We start from the raw sequence: 21,079 nt of genomic DNA on the forward strand, positions 1-21,079 counted from the left end.
TACTAGGTATCTTCTTTCTTCATTTGTTTTTGTTGTTCTTATTTTAAAATGTTTTTATTTTTGGGGATATTTCATTGGCGTACTAAATCATAATCCTTGTATCTTTGATAACTATTTACACCACTGGGTCGATGCCACTGCTGGTGGACGTTTCGTCCCGGAGGGTATCACCAGCCCAGTAGTCAACACTTCGGTGTTGACATGAATATCAATAATGTGGTCATTTTTTTAAATTTCCTGTTTACAAAACTTTTAATATTTCGAAAAACTAAGGTTTTTCTTATTCCAGGCATAGATTACCTTAGCCGAATTTGGCACAACTTTTTTGAATTTCGGATCCTCAAAGCTCTTCAACTTTGTACTTGTTTGGCTTTATTAATATTTTGATATGAGCGTCACTGATGATTCTTTGATAACTATTATTGCTGCACACGTTGAAGATGTGTATATTTCTAGTATTCGAGGTTTCTTCGCATAGTTCAAAAAAATAATGGGTAGTAACACCGAGTGAGTTTTTGTTCAATTTTGAATGTACATGGTGAAGCTGAATGTTTTTAGCAGAATTTATACACATTATTATATTTTTACACATATACTGAAGTTGCTCATACTCTAAGGATTCTGATCTTTTATATTTTGACACTGACAAATTGGCGGCCATGATTTGAACCACTATTGTTCAAATGAAAGTATATTCAGATGCTCTTTCTAATCTTTTTTTCTTCAATTTACGGATGATTCACACACTAAAGATATGAGTGTTGTCATTCTTTTTTTATTTTAGGGAAAAAATTGTAAAATGGTATATTACATTTATATTTTATATAAACCTTTATTTGGCAAAACATTTGGGAATTTTTGGTCCTCAATGCTCTTTAACTTCGTACTTTATATGACCTTTTTAACTTGTTTGTATTCGAGCGTCATTGATGAATCGTTTGTAGACTAAACATGCGTCTGGCACAAATACAAAATGTCAATCCTGGTATCTATGTTGAGTTTATTCCCAAGCTCAGATAAAGGAGGAGGGAAGTATTTTTTTTCTTTTTATTGGCGCAATCGTATATTTTATTTTTGGCGCAAATTATACTATGTAATTCTAAAACAGATGGCACAAACGTAGCATTCGGAAAAAAAAGTTGTGGCACAAAAAGCCGGGTTTTTTTTGGCGCAAACGGATTTCTCTCGTAATAGAGTACCAATGAATCTTAGCGCGGACAAGCCAGTAAACTCAAGGTGAGCTAACTCATTTTCGATGCTAAATTCAAATATTTAATTTTTCGTTGCGTTTATATTATTTTCCAGCAAATTCAAAGAGAACTAACTCATGTTCGATGCTAAAGTTTATTCAAATATTACATTTTTGCTTCGTTTTACGCTAATTTCCAGTTAATTCAAAGAGAGCTAACTCATTTTCGATGCTATATTCAATATTTCTTATTTTGTTGCGGTTTATATTATTTTCCAGAAAATTCAAAGAGCTAACTCATTTTTGATGCTATATTCAAATAATAGTTAATTTTGCTGCGTTTTATACTATTTTCCAGTAAATTCAAAGATAGTTGTACCTTTTTTCAAATGTGGAAAGATATGTTTGCTCTATGATCGATTGCTGCTTGACAGAGCCTGTTGCTAATGCAATCCTTTTCATATCTTTATGAATAAAATATGTTTAAAATATTAAAATAATAGAAATAGTATGTTCACGGCTAATTTTAAATGAAAACCACTTGTGTACAAGGACAAGTATGGTACATGTATGTACACCAAATAATAATGACAACAAGCTCGCACCGCAACAAATATCGAACATGTATGTAAACAAAATAAAAATTACAACCAAGATCGCACCGGGATAAATATGATACCTGTATGTACACAAAATAATAATGAAAATCAAAATCGTATGAGGACAAATATGGTTTATGTAAAATCAGAGAATGTTAATATAATAATAATCTTTATTGCAAATTTAATGAGAACCAAGATCACACCAGGGCTAAAATGATATATTAACGGATTTTTTGTTGACAACCAAATATGTATCACAACATATTTGTTTCACAACCTTAAAATAAAAATCATGATCGCACCAGGAAAAATATGGTATGTTAATAGCTTATATATGAACACCAATTATTCATCAGGATAAATATGGTTTGCTCATGGGTATTAAAGAAAACCGGATATGCATCATGACAAATATGGTACATGTATATTTACAAAATAATAACAAAAACCAAGATCACACAAGGACAAACATGTGTTCATGGCTTTTTTTATGACTACCAAATATGTATTAGGACGCATTCGGTACATGTTTTTTTTCACAAATTCATAATTACAATCAAGGTCGCATCATGACAAATATGATAAGGTCATAGCTTACTATTTTGACTTGACTGTAAGTATTGCTCTCCACCTATTGCAGTTTATTCAAAATCCTGACCAAATTGCAATTTGTGTTATCAAATCAAACTGTTTAACTGGTAAGAGATTTTAAAAAACTGTTGTAAAAAATACTTTTCAGCCGTGAAAGTGTAAGGCGATCAAATAAAGTATATAGTTTACAATCATATCAGACTTTTGTTCCACTACAATGATGTTATGACAAAAAATTTCAACAAGTTCTAAGCAAATGTAATTATAACTGTCATGCTTAAGGTAATAAGTTGTAATTTTGAATTGCTATATAAAAAAACGCTAAGCTTTCATATAATGTTGATTTCGCAAAGTCTTCTATCACAAATATGTGGTTTTTTTTTAATTTGCTAGATGTTTTTAGTGCTTATTTGTAAATGTTTATTTGTTTTGGGATTGTAAAACAGTGATTACTGCTGTAACCATATTTTGACTATTTTACCTATTATGTCCATTTTGTTCACGCATCGTTGTAAATATAACGGAATCTGATGCGACTGTCATACAAGTGAGACATTCAGCGCGCTATAAAACCAGGATCAATCCACCATTTTCTACATTTGAAAATGCCTGTACCAAGTCAGGAATAACAGTTGTTGTCCATTCGTTCGATGCGTTCTATCATTTGATTAGGGCCTTTCCGATGCGAATTTTCTTCAGAGTTCAATAATTAGTGATTTTACTTTTTTCACATGGGAGAGATTGCCCAACATTCTGAAGGATTTGCCATCATGCTATCAAAAAAAACTTAGAAAAACATTAATTGAATAGCAACCAATAAATGCCAGAATCATTATGGCAAAATTTAATGATATGCTCCTACAAATGGCGCAGAGGACAACAATAAAGTAGGATTCTATCGCATGCTAGGAGAAACCACCAGGAAATGTAGCTCAAAAGACATCACCTTCGAAATAGGAGACATGCATGCTAAGGTAGGAAGTCATAACACCGGTTGTTATGAACAAGTGATTTGGAGGATATGGAGAAATGAATGAAAATGGAGAGCTCTTCGGCAATCACTGTGCAAATCACAATATTGTCATTGGTGGAAAAGTCTTCCCACACAACACATGTCATCTAGCACCATGGGTGTCTCAAGATATGAACACTCAAAATCAAATAGACCAAGTCTGCATCTCAAAGAAGTTTAGGAGAAGTTTACAAGATGTCCGAGTAAAAAGAGGAGTAGACACTGTCACTGATCACCACCGTATTGTGGCATAAGTACAACTGAAGTTAAAGAAACTCAAAAACATTGAATCAACAGGCACTAAACTATTTAACATATCAATGTTGGCAAAAAAACCCAAAGAAATCAGAATTCAAATATAGAGTTTTTAAAAAAATCGCTTCTCAACATTTTAGAATGCAACATAGGAAAGAGTTACAATAGAAGATCACTGGCAGGAGATTAAAAAGCTTTAACAACAGCTTGCGGATCATCAGTTGGTTTGAAAAATATTAAACATCAGGAATGGACATCACCAGAAACACTTGTAAAGTGGAAGAAAGAAAAAAATAAAAAATATCCTGAATAACAGCAAAACTAACAGCCTCGTGAGAGTACACTATAGCTAACAAGGTTGTCAGAATCAGTGCAAGGAAAGATAAGAAGGCTTTTGTAGACAAACTAACTGCAGAAGCAGAAGCAGACAGATAAACGACATCAAAGCTATACATGACAAAATAAAACTTCTCACTGGGAAAGGATGTAGACCAGTAAAAAGCAAAGAAGGGAAAACAACACACATGAAGAGCAAATGGAACGATGGGTTGGGCATCTAAAGAATGTGCTAAACCATTACCCACCTGCAAATAAAGCTGACATTCCACCCTCATAAGAGTTTTATGGCAGTTGACTGTAAAAAACATCTTAAGGTAGATAGGCCAAAAATAAAATATTGTTTGTTTCCCCTCACACGACCGACCTGGTAAAATCACCGCTACCCGAAAAATTTTATTGGCCATTCTTGTCCACTATTTTGTTTTTTTGCTATGTTGGTTATTGGTGATATCTTTCCGATGCTGAAGTCAACGATCGTTCGGTTTTGGGGATACCTTTCAGATGCTGTAGTCAACGAGCGTTTTAAATCAAGGTATTTTTGCATTTAAGCGTCTACATGATTCGAAATCAAGGAAAACAAACAAAATGCTTTCCCACACGATTTGTTTGTTTGCAAGGGTGATCTTTTTTTGAAAATAAAAAAAAAAAAATGAAGCATCTTTCAATCCGCTGAGTGCATCTTGATTTGCTTTGTGTCTAACCTCTGTTCCTGTTTAAAGGATAAAATCTTAAGGACTTTGAGTAAAAATGGTCTTACTCGTGCTTTAAAATCTATTTTTTTTTTTATACTTTGTCTTTGAACAGGTTGGGCACAAGTCAGGAAATGTGGGATACATGTATTCCCTGCTTTCAGGGAACGTCCCTGTTTTCTGGTGTAAAAAAAAACAAAACAGTTTAAATGGGATTTCCTTTTTCAATTTATGGCATGAAAATTACAAAAGGACACGTTTTAACGTTATACCTGCATCAGTAGAATTCGTAAATACTTATTACAATTATTTTAGGAAATACAAAACATGAATATAAAGGGAAGCCTTGTTTCTTCTAGAACTCGAAAAAAACATACAAATCTTTGTTTGGGAATCAATTGACCAAGCTGCATGATCCAGGTGTAACTGACATAACTGAATTATGTTCACTTCTATTGAAAATTTTTATTCATTGAATTTTAATTCCCAAGTGATTAACATACATGTATCTTTTTGTCATCTCATAATTGATGATCAAGGTATGAATTGGTGAACAAAGGAATTGTTTTGTTGTGAGTTATGCATCAAATTAGACTTGAAATAAGCTTGATTTTTTAACTAAAAAAACACTTGCTATCAATAGGCATTAGTATCACAAGTAGAATGTGCGCTTTTGTAGATTTCATTAAATTAAATGAAGGAAAAAAAAGAAGGTCCCTGTATACTGTTTTTTTTAACACCAGAAAACTGTGGTGTACACACAGGCACTTGTCTCAGAAAAAAATTCCTATATTAAGGTATATAGGAATTTTTTTTCTGAGACAAGTGCCTGTGGGTGTACACTGAATTAGAATACAGGGAATACCCCACTTTTCTTGACTTGAGCCTTACCTGTTGAATTTTGTACAAATTCAATATAGAAACCCATATCAAGGAATAAAATAAAATAATTTGCCTACCTACCTACCCATACCCTAACAACCTCAGTCGGGAGAGGGGAAACAAAGATATTTTTAATGTTGGCCATATCAAGAAAGCCATTAAAATTCTGAAGAATAAAATAGCACCAGGTCCTGATAACACACCTGCAGAATCACCAAAAGCAGACATTGAAACATCAACTCAAATGCACTATGAACTGTTTGGAAAGACCAGTGAAGAAGATGTCCCTCTAGAGAGAAATAATGCTTACATCAGTTCCATGGACAGTTTTAAATAGAAATGTTAAATCAACTCAAAATGCAATATATGAAAAGCTTTGTGATAACCAAGCTGGATTTATACAAAAGAGATCATGTGCAGTCAATTAGAAACTACCAGCATCATCCTAGAACAATCACAAGAGTTCAATTATTCACTCTATTCTGTTTTTGTCGACTTGACAGCATGATGACCTAGACTTTGCCGAGGACATTGCCTTATCGTCCAAGAACCACCCAAAAATGCAGGACAAACTAGCAAAGGTTGAAAAAGAGCTGCAGAAACAAGACTTCCTATCAAGACACTGGGTAGTGGAATAGATAGAGATGTGTTGTGGCAGTCGATGAGACATTATGGTATTCCTGAACAATATATTACCATCATCCAGAACAAATATACAGCGTGGCAGAGCAAGATCATCAATGAAGGTCCGCTAACAGAGGCCAACTTTGTCATGACGGGACTGTCTCCTTTCACCTGATATTCCTCCTCGCGATGGACTCGATCACGGAGTCACTGACAGTCGAAGTAACGGTATCCAATGGACCATGTTCACCAAGCATGATGACCTAGACTTTGCCGAGGACATTGCCTTATCGTCCAAGAACCACCAAAAAATGCAGGACAAACTAACAAAGGTTGAAAAAGAGCTGCAGAAACAAGACTTCCTATCAAGACACTGGGTACGGTAAAATGGAAATGTAACAATAATAAAAAAAAAATATTGTTGCATTGGTGACCGTATAAAATTTCTGGACTGATTTATCTTAAATTTAGTGGAATAAATGACTTATAGAGTTGTAAGTATTCTTTATTTAATCACCTTGCACTTTTACGACTGAACAGTATTTTCTACAGAGTCTGTTTTAAATAAAACACTGCAACTTGGTCAGAATTTTGAATAAATGCAATAGGTGGACAGCAACACTTACCATCAGGTCACAGTAATGACAACCAAAAATGCTTCAGGATAACTATAGTTACTCATGACTTGTTAATGAAAACCAAATAAATATCAGGACAAATATAGTATATGTTTGTTTACAAAATAATAATGGCAACCAAGATTTCACCAGAACAAATAAGGTATGGTTGTAGCTTATTAATGACCAACAAAAATGCATCAGGACAAATATGATATGTTCATGGCTCATTAATGAAAACTAAATATGCATCAGAACAAGTATGGTACATGTATTTCCACAAACAATATTGACAACCAAGATCAAAGACTAATATGATTTGCACATGATTAGTATTGAAAACCAAGTGTGCAATAGGTCAAAAATGGAGTGTTCATAATTTAACCAGATGCTCTGCAGGGCGCAGCTTTATACAACCGCAGAGGTTGAACCCTGTACGGTTGGGGCAAGTATGGACACAACATTCAAGCTGGATTCAGCTCTAAATTTGGATTGTGATTAAATAGTTGACACAGCATAGGTTTCTGACACAGAATAAATGTGGTCTAATGAACTTAAATTTTTTTTTTGCCTTTGAGCAATTCACTATGCTGTTGAATATTAATCCTCTCAAAAAAATGTTTGAAGAAATTTTATTTTTATTTATGAAATCTGAAATGAGAAAAATTTATCCCCCCCAAATTTTTTTTCACATCCCCCTTTCCCTTATTCCAAAACTGATCTCAATTCAAATTTCTAATGGAGTTTGCAACAATAACTACTCATTTAAATACATCATAAAATATTAAAATGTAAAAAAAGTGCTTGTTATCACTGAATGATAAAGATTGTTTTTATTTATCAGTTGGTAGTAAAAGTGAATATACATGTATATTGTGTAAAACAATGATTTAAGTTGATTCAACTACTATTCTGGACAAAGAAAGATAACTCCAATTGAAAATTTCTTGCTATTGCACAATACTTAATATAATAATTTTGGATCCTGATTTGGACCAACTTGAAAACTGGGCCCATAATCAAAAATCTAAGTACATGTTTAGATTCAGCGTATCAAAGAAGCCCAAGAATTCAATTTTTGTTAAAATCAAACTTAGTTTAATTTTGGACCCTTTGGACTTTTAATGTAGACCAATTTAAAAACGGGACCAAAAATTAAGAATCTACATACACAGTTAGATTTGGCATATCAAAAACCCCAATTATTCAATTTTTGATGAAATCAAACAAAGTTTAATTTTGGACCCCGATTTGGACCAACTTGAAAACTGGGCCCATAATAAAAAATCTAAGTACATTTTTAGATTCAGCATATCAAAGAACCCCAAGGATTCAATTTTTGTTAAATCAAACTAAGTTTAATTTTGGACCCTTTGGACCTTAATGTAGACCAATTTGAAAACCGGACCTAAAATTAAAAATCTACATACACAGTTAGATTTGGCATATCAAAGAACCCAAATTATTCAATTTTTGATGAAATCAAACAAAGTTTAATTTTGGACCCTTTGGGCCCCTTATTCCTAAACTGTTTGGACCAAAACTCCCAAAATCAATCCCAACCTTCCTTTTATGGTCATAAACTTTGTGTTTAAATCTCATATATTTCTATTTACTTAAACTAAAGTTATAGTGCGAAAACCAAAAGTATTCGGACGACGTCAACGTGATACCAATATACGACCAAAAAATTTTCAATTTTTGCGGTCGTATAAAAATGAAGACAAAGACCACACCAAAACAAATGTGATATGATAATGGCTTATTGAGGACAGCCAAAATCACACAAGGACAAATATAATATATCCATGGCCTGACAATCTGGATTACATTAGATAAATATGGTTTGGTCATGGCTTAATTATAATGAACTAACAGATAATGTATCAAATGTGTTACATGCTTTATTGTATGTATAAAAATAATAAATAGTATGCTTTTATTTAATGTAATTATAAATTAGGAAAGTTCAAAAATATTCCCCTCACCCATGTTAATATCAACTCTGAAATTGCAAAGTGGTTTACACTTATCTGAGTTAATATCAAAAAATTCTTTTTACTGAAAAGAAATTATTTTCAAATACTTTTTCATAATCAATTCAATGAAAACTCAATTCAAACAAATATATCATTAAAATAATAATAATCTTTAATTTCATATAGTGTGTAATAACACACAGATTTAGTATAAATTTTAGTATTAATGATAAAAAATTAATTCATATCAAAACCAGATCATTTCTTGTGTGTTTAGATCTGTACATGTATACAAGTATTATTTACAAAGTAAATTATTCATAGAATGACCATTTTATGGCTGACAAGATATACAAATTAAGATAAAGCACTATTCTGGACGGAATAAATATTTAGAATGTCAACCTTGACACATGTATATATTTATATCTGTGGTAGCTGCAGTATTTACAAGTCACTGAAGAATAGGTAAACTTTTGGGGATTTTTATTTGGTCTGCAAAAGTTCTGTCCAAAAAATATTCACACAAAATATAAGAATATTTTTTAAAGTCAAAATGTGTTGGTCAAAGTATCCTTCGTTGAAGTCACAATAACATATGAGAGCAGTCCTGCAATAATGCAAGATTTTGAAAATGAAATGGTTCAAGTTACAACCTGAAAAATAAATACTGCAGAGTTTTTCTGTGAACACTTTGGATCCCAATTCTCTCTTCATTCAACCTACAAATAGAAATAAAAACATCTCAGAAAATGGCAAAATAATTCTAAGAAGTTTTTTTGTGTGTAAAAATATTTCCATATTCTGAATCCAAACACATTATTATAATAAATATTTATCAGAACTAAACCATTAACTATCCAAGACTCAATAATGAACGCAACTTAGGCTGGGGAAACTTTTAAAAAGTATATCAGAGGAAAAAAAAATCTGAACACAAATAAAATGGTTTTGTTTCTTTATAAATGACACATTAGATATTTCATAAGCAAGTTAAAATAGTTTTCCCTTTCAGACCAGCAAACTCATGGCTAAGACATAATTTGGTTTTAAATAGGAATGTATTGTAAATTTACATATTTCATTATGTAGCAAGAAAACAAGTACAGTGACCCAAATTTATCTCCTTTTCTAAAATCAAATTGTAAGAGATTTCATTTCAAATTTAATTTCAAAGTTCTATCTTTAAGTTTTCTTTCTTTTCACTGATAAGTGTTATTTTCTATGCAAAAACCATTACTAAATATACAATTTTACACAACCTTTAGCCTGAAAAAGAGCTTGATGACCTGCAAAATAGCCTACCATTTTAGCAAAAGTATAGAAACATTATACCATTTCTTATAAATTCTAATTAAGATCCCAATTCTACTATTGCAACTATGTTTTTTTTACTGGAAACAGTATGATGACTTTTTTTTTTTTTTAATTTTATTGTTTGCTAAATCTTTCTCTATCTCTTTATAAAAAGTTGCTCAGCAATCATTGTTTTTTTTCATTATCAAACCCTTTTTAAAATAATATGCAAAGTAACCCTAGTAGTTTTTCTAACAGCATAAAAAGGTAAATTAATGGCAATGTGACAATACGTACCCATTCATTCTCAGACACACATGAATGTGATATCATTTAAATGGTGCTCTGTGTGAGGAGACTGACCCTGACATATAACTTTTAGGTGTACCCATACTGGAACCTTTTCCCATTCTACTAGTGCTGGCCATGGTACTGGCATTGGACAAACGACCTGACAAAAAAAAAACAACACTGTAAACAAATATTTCTTCTTTTTCTCATGACTTAATTGTAACAATCAATTATCTTTACAACATGAAAATCAGAAGTTGTATATTAAAAGACTATACTATTTAGAGAAAATCTGTGGTACAATGTTCCTATTAGGATGTAATATTTTTTATAGGAACATCATATAAGTATACACATCTGAATATCAGTGTCCTCATGTGTACCATATTTATCCTTTAATTACAACAACAAAAATATTAACAACCATACAGCATAAACCATTGAAGTTGAACCTTAAGAATGTACACATTCAAGGAGAGACTAAACAATTTATTGTCTTTAAAAAAGTTTATATGGAAATAAATGCATCAAAGATACCAGGATTGGAATTTTGTATTTGCGCCAGACAAAAGGATTCTATAAAGTGTTTGACTATAATCCTCAGACAACTCATACCTAGGAACCATATTATTAGTCCACAAGGCCTAACCATGCATATATCAAAACTGTCATGAAGTTGTATTAATATTACATGCAAAATCTCTCACAAGCCTAATAATAACCTATATTCAGATTCATTGTTGTTTGACACTCAGTTACAAATATTTCATGCATATGCAGAACAAACTATATTTAGATCAAATTAATTTTTTCTATTTCAAATACTTTGAATAATAAGATCAAAGGTAATATGAAAGAACATGCACTTGGTTAAAGAATCTGTTGACATAATTAACCTACATAATCCTGATTAATACACTAAGAGCTAATCTATTTTTAATCATGTTAAAGATTAAACTACAATCCATCACAATAACAATTATAATCCACCAAACTTTTAACTTACTGTTCTTGCCTAAAACAAAATTGCTGCATTAAATTATTAATTCTTTTAAAATCAATTTAAAAACAGCAAAATAATCAACCTAAATAATGCTCCTTTTCTAATTCTCTCAAATACAGATAAAACCTTTATACATATACTCTATACATTATATGTATAGTTTTAATTGAACACATGCTGCAATTCTGTTCTATATTTATTCAAAACATGAATTTATATTCAAATTAAAGAAAGTTAACTGAAGATGGCAATTATTTTTAAGTACCCTGTGCTTGGGAATTGTGAGTCACCTCTGGAACAGATTTAGGGGCACCATATGCATCTAAAAGTTGGTACACATTAAGAAATATCAGTGTCACAGATGACTGCAAATATGTCCAATTGTCAGTCAAATCTTAGTCTCTTTTCCTAGTAACTTGCCACCAAAAAAGACTACCCACCAGATATTTTAATAACAAGGGCATTATCACAAGTCAAACATTCAACTAGTTTAAAAGGAATTGCTAACTTTTCTAATCCACCAAAGCACACCCCTGTTGCTGTTTTATTATTTTTTATAGTATTTGAACACTCTAATTGAAAAGGACAATTATGGGCCATATTCTTAGATCTCTATCACTGCAAACCTGCACTGCAGAATACCTAATCAAATAGTTAAGCCATGAATATGATCTGTATAGTTAAACACAAACAGGTCAGAATAAAATCAGCTCATACATATCAAAGAGCAATGAATAAGAAATTACTTATATTCATCATCCTACTATTATGTCCTGAAAGAAAAATACAAGTACGGTAATCACACTCTTACAATTACTGAAATTATGGAATTAATAAAACAATGTTGAATGACTTGTGAAAAAGAAATAAGATTCAAAATTTTTTTTCTAGTTACAGCTATTAGACTTTTCATATCATTTACAGCTAATCAATTTCAAATAGCAACTCATTGTAACACATTAGACTGGAACATAAAATCAAGAAAAGGAATTAGGTCCTTACAAAAGAGAAAAAATAATCAGTTTTCAAAATTTTATATTCTTAGTACCAGGTACACTGACATAACCATCAGAGGAAGCACATCTAAAATAACTTAGAACACAGGTTCAAGAAAAATTAACAAATTTCTTGCAACATTCATTAAAATCCAAATGTAGCATTTTATGCTCAACTTCCTCTATTCCATTTATATTTTAGACAAATTGCTATACAGTATCAAAGAGAGTTTTGAAATTTTACATGAGATACCATGGAGTTAATACATTGTACCATTAAACATCTCAACGTGTTTCTATCTATTGCAGTGACAATCATATCAAAGATATAAAATGATAATCCATTGTATCAGTGTATCTAAGATATAAGTTTGGAATCCTGGTTTTGCACAATAGTAGAGTCAGGCAGAATACAATGACACTTTATTTATTGGATGTTATAATGGTACATCATAGGATGGCATCATTTTTTGACAGCATAAAAAATTGAAAATCTATTTAACATTCATAAAAAAAAATCAAATTCAAGAAAAATCAAGCAATTCAGTCTGAAAAGTGATCATTTAATTATGTTTTGTATAACGCCTGGCCGTACTGATGCGAAGGGTGTTTTGCCAGGATACTAAAATATGTCTGTGATTATCTCCCCTGATATAAAAAACTTACTTCCTGTGCTTCTATCTTGTAAGGCATTATCTAGGTACATATTTAATCGATCTATATCATGTTGGTCAAAATCTTTCTGTGAGGCTGGAACAATTTGTTTGGGTGGCTTGGCTGCTTCTGTAACATTTTGATTTGGTGTACCAGTAAAAAGACCTTCTGGAAATGTTTTGTAGGCTATTCTCATTCCTAAAATTAACAAATACATAGTTGAATGAAACGATCAAATTTTAACTGTAGACAGTTTTAAAAGTAATATAAATGTATGTATGGGCAGCATTTAAGAATGTTACTTAAGATTGGAAGGACAAGGTCAAGCATGAAACATATGAAGTTTTTTCACCTAAAAAAGTTTATTTTTTTGTTTTACTACCAGATTTTATAAACAAGAGTGTTTCAATGGCAGACACAAGGTAATAAATTTGCACTCTTTTTTTGAAAGAAAATGAAGGTATTACCACTATAATAGAAAACACTCTTTTCTTAAAGAAATATGAAGGTATTACCACTATAATAGAAAACATTCTTTTTTGAAAGAAAATGAAGGTATTACCACTATAATAGAAAATTTTAGCTTACCCCCTGATAACAAAAACAAGTTATCATATCCCCTTTGGACTAGAGTTGTAGCTGCATTAGGTGCTAATCTTTCATCTTCATCACAAACTAAAATTATTTTTCCTGGAACATTTTTCTGCTAGAGGTTAAGGCATAAATCTTTATAAAGACAATTTACATAGTATAAATTATCAAAAAATGAGTTAAAGTCATCTAAAAAGTTTAACTGATACCAGAATGACTTGACCATTATGGAAAAATTGTGTCATTAATGACAACAGATGTATTCCATTCGTAATAGCATAATCTTATCACAATAATTCATGATCAGAATTTTACTTTTCATGAGTAATAACTAGCTGTCTTGGCGAGGCACCAAAGTTTATATGTTTATTTGGTAAATCTTGTTTTCTGTGTTGTGTTTTTCATTGATCTTACAACAATGATGTAAATAGCCTTTTTATAGTTAAATTTTTACTGGTGATTTTTTTTTAATCACCCACTTGGTATCTTATCAATGGTCAAAGAAAAATTTAATAAAGTTCAATAGTTTGAATCAAACTTTGTTTTTTGACTGGCAATTTTAGTATGGCATACATCTTATACAGTTATTCACTTTGTTTCAGCGAAATCATGAAACATGAATACTAACAACATGTCTTCTGCCATGTTTAATATTGATCTAATATGATAACCATGGTTACCAATACAATAAATGAGTTTGTTTCAGATAAAAGGATACATATGCCAGCATGTCTTTTGTTTCAAAATTTGTGGCCCTTGACAGGTAGGCTGTTGGATAACTTTTTGCTGAAAAAAAAACATATGATACATTAGTAATTACATGTATTGTATAGCAAAGGTGACTTAAATATAAAGAATATAAAGTGTAATTTACATATACCAAGACACAGACTTGAATAATTTCTAGTCTCATACCAACATTATAATCAGACATATAAAAACCTAAAATATTGCTAGCAAATCTTTAAAAAATATCTCCCTCCCTTCCCATAATGCAATGATTTAGCTCTTGATTAATAGAAACACTTTAAATTAATTTGAATAAAAACAAACCAGATGCTCCGCAGGGCACAGCTTTATACGACCGCAGAGTTCAAACCCTGAACAGTTGGGGCAAGTATGGACACAACATTCAAGCTTGATCAAGCTCTTAATTTGGATTGTGATTAAATAGCTGACACAACATAGATTTCTGACACAGAAGAACTTAAAACTAAAAAACTTAAAATTTTAAATTGGACATTTACCTATTATGGTCCAATATACAATCTAAATACATGGTTAGATTCAGCATATCAAAGAACCCCAAGGATTCAATTTTTGTTGAAATCAAACAAAGTTTAATTTTGACCCTGATTTGGACCAACTTAAAAAACTGGGCCCATCATCAAAAATCTAAGTACATGTTTAGATTCAGCATATCAAAGAACCCCAAGAATTCAATATTTGTTGAAATCAAACAAAGTTTAATTCTGGACCCCGATTTGGACCAACTTGAAAACTGGGCCCATAATCAAAAATCTAAGTACATGTTTAGATTCAGCATATCAAAGAACCCAAAGAATTCAATTTTTGCTAAAATCAAACTAAGTTTAATTTTGGACCCTTTGGACCTTAATGTAGACCAATTTGAAAACGGGACCAAAAATTCAGAATCTACATACACAGTTAGTTTCGGCATATCAAAGAACCCCAGTTATTCAATTTTTGATGAAATCAAACAAAGTTTAATTTTGGACCCTTTGGGCCCTTAATTCCTAAATTGTTGGGACCAAAATCAATCCCAACCTTCCTTTTATGGTAATAAACCTTGTGTTTAAATTTCATAGATTTCTATTTACCTATACTAAAGTTATTGTGCGAAAACCAAGAAAAATGCTTATTTGGGCCCCTTTTTGGCCCCTAATTCCTAAACTGTTGGGACAAAAACTCCCAAAATCATTCCCAGCCGTCCTTTTGTGTTCGTAAACCTTGTGTTTAAATTTCATAGATTTCTATTTACTTATACTAAAGTTATTGTGCGAAAACCAAGAAAAATACTTATTTGGGCCCTTTTTTGGCCCCTTATTCCTAAACTGTTGGGATCAAAACTCTTAAAATCAATCCCAACCTTCCTTTTGTGGTTATTAATCTTGTGTTTAAATTTCATAGATTTCTATTTACCTAAACTTAAGTTATAGTGCAAAAACCAATGTGTCTTCAGAAGATGAGGACAACGTCATACTTATATACGACCGCAATTTTTTTTTGCGGTCGTATAAAAATTGAGTTGAAAATGGCATTAAAAAGAAACAACTAACAATAATTTGGATCTAAACATAAAATAGGAGGTTCAAATTTTTTAAAATGGCATTCTAAGAAACTTATATAAATCTCAAAAAGGAGTTGCTGATACAAAAATTGGAAAACAGGACAAATTGATTAAAGAATAAACCCACAGACACCCAACTCTATATACCATGTGCTTTAGAAAACAGTGGGAATTATAACAAATGGTAAACAACAAATAAGAAGACAAGAGAATCTCTTTGTGGGATAATAATACTATTACTACCATTTCACATGATCAGAACAATTCATGTGAGATTATCTCCCTTTACATGAGATCATATGAAACTGATAATAATCATCTTTTAATTGGATACAATATCACAGATCAGTATAATTCATGTCAGATTATCTCCCCTTACCTGAGATCATATGAAACTGATCATAATCATCTTTGATTCGGATATCTAACAGCAAATATGGACAACCATCATCTAGTAAGTCTGGTTTAGGGGGAGCTGGTTGGGGTTTGTCTATATCTATCTCCCCAACACCTCTCACAACTCTACAATTAAATCAATAACATTGGTTTAAAGAAAATGAATCGGATAAACTTCTTTTAACAATTCCATAGATGTTATGAACAAATTTTTGCAGTCTGCCTTCAGCAGAAATTTTTAACGTTTTATAAAATGTATTGCAAGTTTTTCCTTTGTGTATCAACTTTTTTTTTAAATGAAATTTTTTGATTGACATTTTGTGCACCTTAAAATTAGCTGTGATAATTTTTTCTATCTTAAGTTTTCTTTACTTTTTTTTGGATTTTTGATGATTAAAGTCGAGAAACTTTTATTTGTAGAGATATGTTGACATTTAAACAATCATCTGAATTGATAAAAAAACCTTTAATGGAATGTAAAACTAACCCCTGCAATGTTGATCTTTTTCCCGATTTATCTGGTTCACCATAATCTCCTTCAGTGAGAGCTAATGATGGAGCCGGGCTGAGTCTATGTCCTCCTTGTATTCTCTGTATCTCCATATCAGCTGAGTCAGGTCGTGTTGACAACGAGTTACCATTGTCTGTAAAACAAAAATATTACGAAATCAAAAAGATTTATTTAATTCAATTATTTTCAAATGAATTGAATCTTGCTACACAACTTGTCTCAACTAAAGACTGGTTTAAAAATAAAGCTTCTTTTGTTTGTAGTTTTAATCAGCTATTTCAAAAATATGATGCATGCAATCATCATAGACAAAATACATAAAATAAAATTTAGAATGAAAATGGGGAATGTGTCAAAGAGACAGCAACCTGACAATAGGGCAGACAACAGCTGAAGGCCACTAATGGGTGTCCCAAGGGAAAATGTTTATTTGGATCAGTATCATTGGTTTTGTAGTTTTTGCTAGGTCACCCCTTTTACCATGATATCAAAAAATAGACAAACTTTTTTGATACAACCAACGATAAATTTTTAACGGTTCAATCATCTTCTGTAACTTTACCTTAAACTGTCTGTTTTGTTTAGACAGATCTATAAATATTGCCCAATCAGCTGCTTTCTGCTTTTAAAAGATTTTAACTTTTGAGAAAACAAAGTGGTAGAGGTTTTATTAAAGCTTATATATATTGTTATTGCAAAGGCAAGTTTTGTTGATTTCCCATATATTCTTAGGGATGACATCAAATGTTCAATGTAGGATAAAAAAAAACTTAATTGATATAGTTTTTTTCACCAACACCCCTAAACGCCCCCTTTCCCCTCTCCCTTGTTAACTTAATTTGGGAAAAATTGATTGACCAATAAGGGTATATAAAAAATTGATGTCAATTAAAACAAAACTTGCAGCAATTTTGACACCCCCACCCAAACTATTTGAATTAAGTTATTTATCCTTCATTGATATTTTTATGTCGTCCCTTACCAAACAGATAACTCATGTGAGTATTTACTTATAGAACTATACCATATGTGCGAGTACTTACTCATAGAACTATTACACGTGTCTCTTTGATATTCCCATACCTTAGCAACCTGAAAATAAAGGAAATTTAAATTTCTTAATAAATAAACGTAATTAAAGACAACAACACCCATCAATTACCGCATGGTGATTAATTTATTGTGGTCGACATGTTTCGCCAACAAGCGTGGCGTCTTCAGGACAATATTATACATGAAATCAAACAGTGAAGTACAAATTTTGCGGTTGTGCGGTTTGCCTTAACAATAGAGGTTGTTATGACGACGTTATAGATATAAATAGAAAGTGAAAGTGAAAGTAAAATAAGAATCTAGTATAGTTCAAAGAGAAAGTTAGTCAATAAAGTTATTAACGATGTGGTTATCTCCTATTCTTGCACGTCTGTGTAGTGGTCCTCATAGAAGTTTCTAGTGGTAATAATGTAGAAATGATGGAAGTAGCTCATAAAATGTCAGTTCATTTCCAAATTGGACAACACCCCATTGGCCATCCCGTACCAATTCAACTGGCTTCGCTCCGAGGGAGGTACTGCTTCCATTGAGTTAGTAAAAGGTGAAGTGTGTGATCGCCGCAATTTTGGGAATTGTAAATCTTGGTAGATGTGTTCATAAAAATTAACTTACCGCACAACCGCAAATTTGTACTTCACTGTTTGATTTCATGTATAATATTGTCCTGAAGACGCCACGCTTGTTGGCGAAACATGTCGACCACAATAAATTAATCACCATGCGGTAATTGATGGGTGTTGTTGTCTTTAACAAGTGAAACTGCGAGCTACTGCTCACTGATGATACCCCCGCCGCAAGTGGATAATATTAATAGTGTAAAAATATGCAAGTGTTCGGTAAACAGGAAGTTGTCGAGTGATGAATCTGAAAACGCATCACACGGTATAGCTGACTTATATAAATCCTGAAACCAAATTTCAGAAATCCTTGTATTGTAGTTCCTGAGAAAAATGTGACGAAAATTTTCAACTTGGCTATCATGTGTAAAATCAGACAAGTGTTCGGTAAACAGGAAGTTGTCAAGTGATGAATCTGAAAACGCATCACACGGTATGGCTGACATATATAAATGTTGATACCAAATTACAGAAAGGGTGGATGTGTAGTTCCTGAGAAAAATGTGACGAAAGTTTCATGGGACGGACTGACTGACGGACTGATGGACGGACGGACTGATGGACGGACTGACGGACGGACTGACAGACAGAGGTAAAACAGTATACCCCCCCTTTTTTAAAGCGGGGGTATAATAATTACGTTTATTTGCTTTTATAGTGAAAGACAACTGTGAATACCGCGTGGTATCCACCTGTTATTACCCAACCGCACGATAACCACTTCAGGTGTTGGTTCACAATTTTTCAAGTTGAAGTTTACTTTTTTACTGTGAACCCCTGGGCCAACATTAAAAATATCTTTGTTTCCCCTCTCCCGACTGAGGTTGTTAGGGTATGGGTAGGTAGGTAGGCAAATTATTTTATTTTATTCCTTGATATGGGTTTCTATATTGAATTTGTACAAAATTCAACAGGTAAGGCTCAAGTCAAGAAAAGTGGGGTATTCCCTGTATTCTAATTCAGTGTACACCCACAGGCACTTGTCTCAGAAAAAAAATTCCTATATACCTTAATATAGGAATTTTTTTCTAGACAAGTGCCTGTGTGTACACCACAGTTTTCTGGTGTTAAAAAAAACAGTATACAGGGACCTTCTTTTTTTTCCTTCATTTAATTTAATGAAATCTACAAAAGCGCACATTCTACTTGTGATACTAATGCCTATTGATAGCAAGTGTTTTTTTAGTTAAAAAATCAAGCTTATTTCAAGTCTAATTTGATGCATAACTCACAACAAAACAATTCCTTTGTTCACCAATTCATACCTTGATCATCAATTATGAGATGACAAAAAGATACATGTATGTTAATCACTTGGGAATTAAAATTCAATGAATAAAAATTTTCAATAGAAGTGAACATAATTCAGTTATGTTCAGTTACACCTGGATCATGCAGCTTGGTCAATTGATTCCCAAACAAAGATTTGTATGTTTTTTTCGAGTTCTAGAAGAAACAAGGCTTCCCTTTATATTCATGTTTTGTATTTCCTAAAATAATTGTAATAAGTATTTACGAATTCTACTGATGCAGGTATAACGTTAAAACGTGTCCTTTTGTAATTTTCATGCCATAAATTGAAAAAGGAAATCCCATTTAAACTGTTTTGTTTTTTTTTACACCAGAAAACAGGGACGTTCCCTGAAAGCAGGGAATACATGTATCCCACATTTCCTGACTTGTGCCCAACCTGTTCAAAGACAAAGTATAAAAAAAAATAGATTTTAAAGCACGAGTAAGACCATTTTTACTCAAAGTCCTTAAGATTTTATCCTTTAAACAGGAACAGAGGTTAGACACAAAGCAAATCAAGATGCACTAAGCGGATTGAAAGATGCTTCATTTTTTTTTTTTTTTCAAAAAAAGATCACCCTTGCAAACAAACAAATCGTGTGGGAAAGCATTTTGTTTGTTTTCCTTGATTTCGAATCATGTAGACGCTTAAATGCAAAAATACCTTGATTTAAAACGCTCGTTGACTACAGCATCTGAAAGGTATCCCCAAAACCGAACGATCGTTGACTTCAGCATCGGAAAGATATCACCAATAACCAACATAGCAAAAAACAAAATAGTGGACAAGAATGGCCAATAAAATTTTTCGGGTAGCGGTGATTTTACCGGGTCGGTCGTGTGAGGGGAAACAAACAATATTTTATTTTTGGCCCTGCATCCGAATCAACCACAGAAACATACAAAGAAGAAGAAGTCCATCACTGAAGATTTACATACCATACATAAGTACACAAAGTCAAAGAAATTCGGAATACCAGGCATTTTACTTAGGAAAAAAGGAAGGAACCAGAACCAAGATGAACCACATAAACCACAAACCATATTTATAAAGAAAAGCTTCATCCACGGACATTTTATTAGCAAAGTTAATTTTTATGAACACATCTACCAAGATTTACAATTCCCAAAATTGCGGCGATCACACACTTCACCTTTTACTAACTCAATGGAAGCAGTACCTCCCTCGGAGCGAAGCCAGTTGAATTGGTATGGGATGGCCAATGGGGTGTTGTCCAATTTGGAAATGAACTGACATTTTATGAGCTACTTCCATCATTTCTACATTA

At 32.2% G+C, this 21,079-nt stretch overlaps 1 protein-coding gene across 2 annotated transcripts in view; it reads right to left on the minus strand.

The window, feature by feature from the left end:
• Positions 1–9,310: 9,310 nt before the first annotated feature.
• The window catches only part of LOC143068673 (centrosomal protein of 41 kDa B-like), a 35,244-nt gene continuing 23,475 nt past the window's right edge, over positions 9,311–21,079 (minus strand). For both annotated transcript variants that reach the window (XM_076242912.1, XM_076242920.1), the window contains 8 exons: positions 17,871–17,919; positions 16,804–16,960; positions 16,300–16,442; positions 14,328–14,395; positions 13,607–13,721; positions 13,031–13,216; positions 10,373–10,526; positions 9,311–9,501 (listed from right to left, as the gene is read on the minus strand). In XM_076242912.1, coding sequence (XP_076099027.1) covers positions 10,405–10,526; positions 13,031–13,216; positions 13,607–13,721; positions 14,328–14,395; positions 16,300–16,442; positions 16,804–16,960; positions 17,871–17,919 — 840 coding nt within the window. In that variant the 3' untranslated portion in view covers positions 9,311–9,501; positions 10,373–10,404. The remainder of the gene's footprint in view (positions 9,502–10,372; positions 10,527–13,030; positions 13,217–13,606; positions 13,722–14,327; positions 14,396–16,299; positions 16,443–16,803; positions 16,961–17,870; positions 17,920–21,079) is intronic.

The sequence above is a fragment of the Mytilus galloprovincialis genome, chromosome 1 (genome assembly GCF_965363235.1).
Source record: "Mytilus galloprovincialis chromosome 1, xbMytGall1.hap1.1, whole genome shotgun sequence".
NCBI lineage: Eukaryota > Metazoa > Mollusca > Bivalvia > Mytilida > Mytilidae > Mytilus > Mytilus galloprovincialis.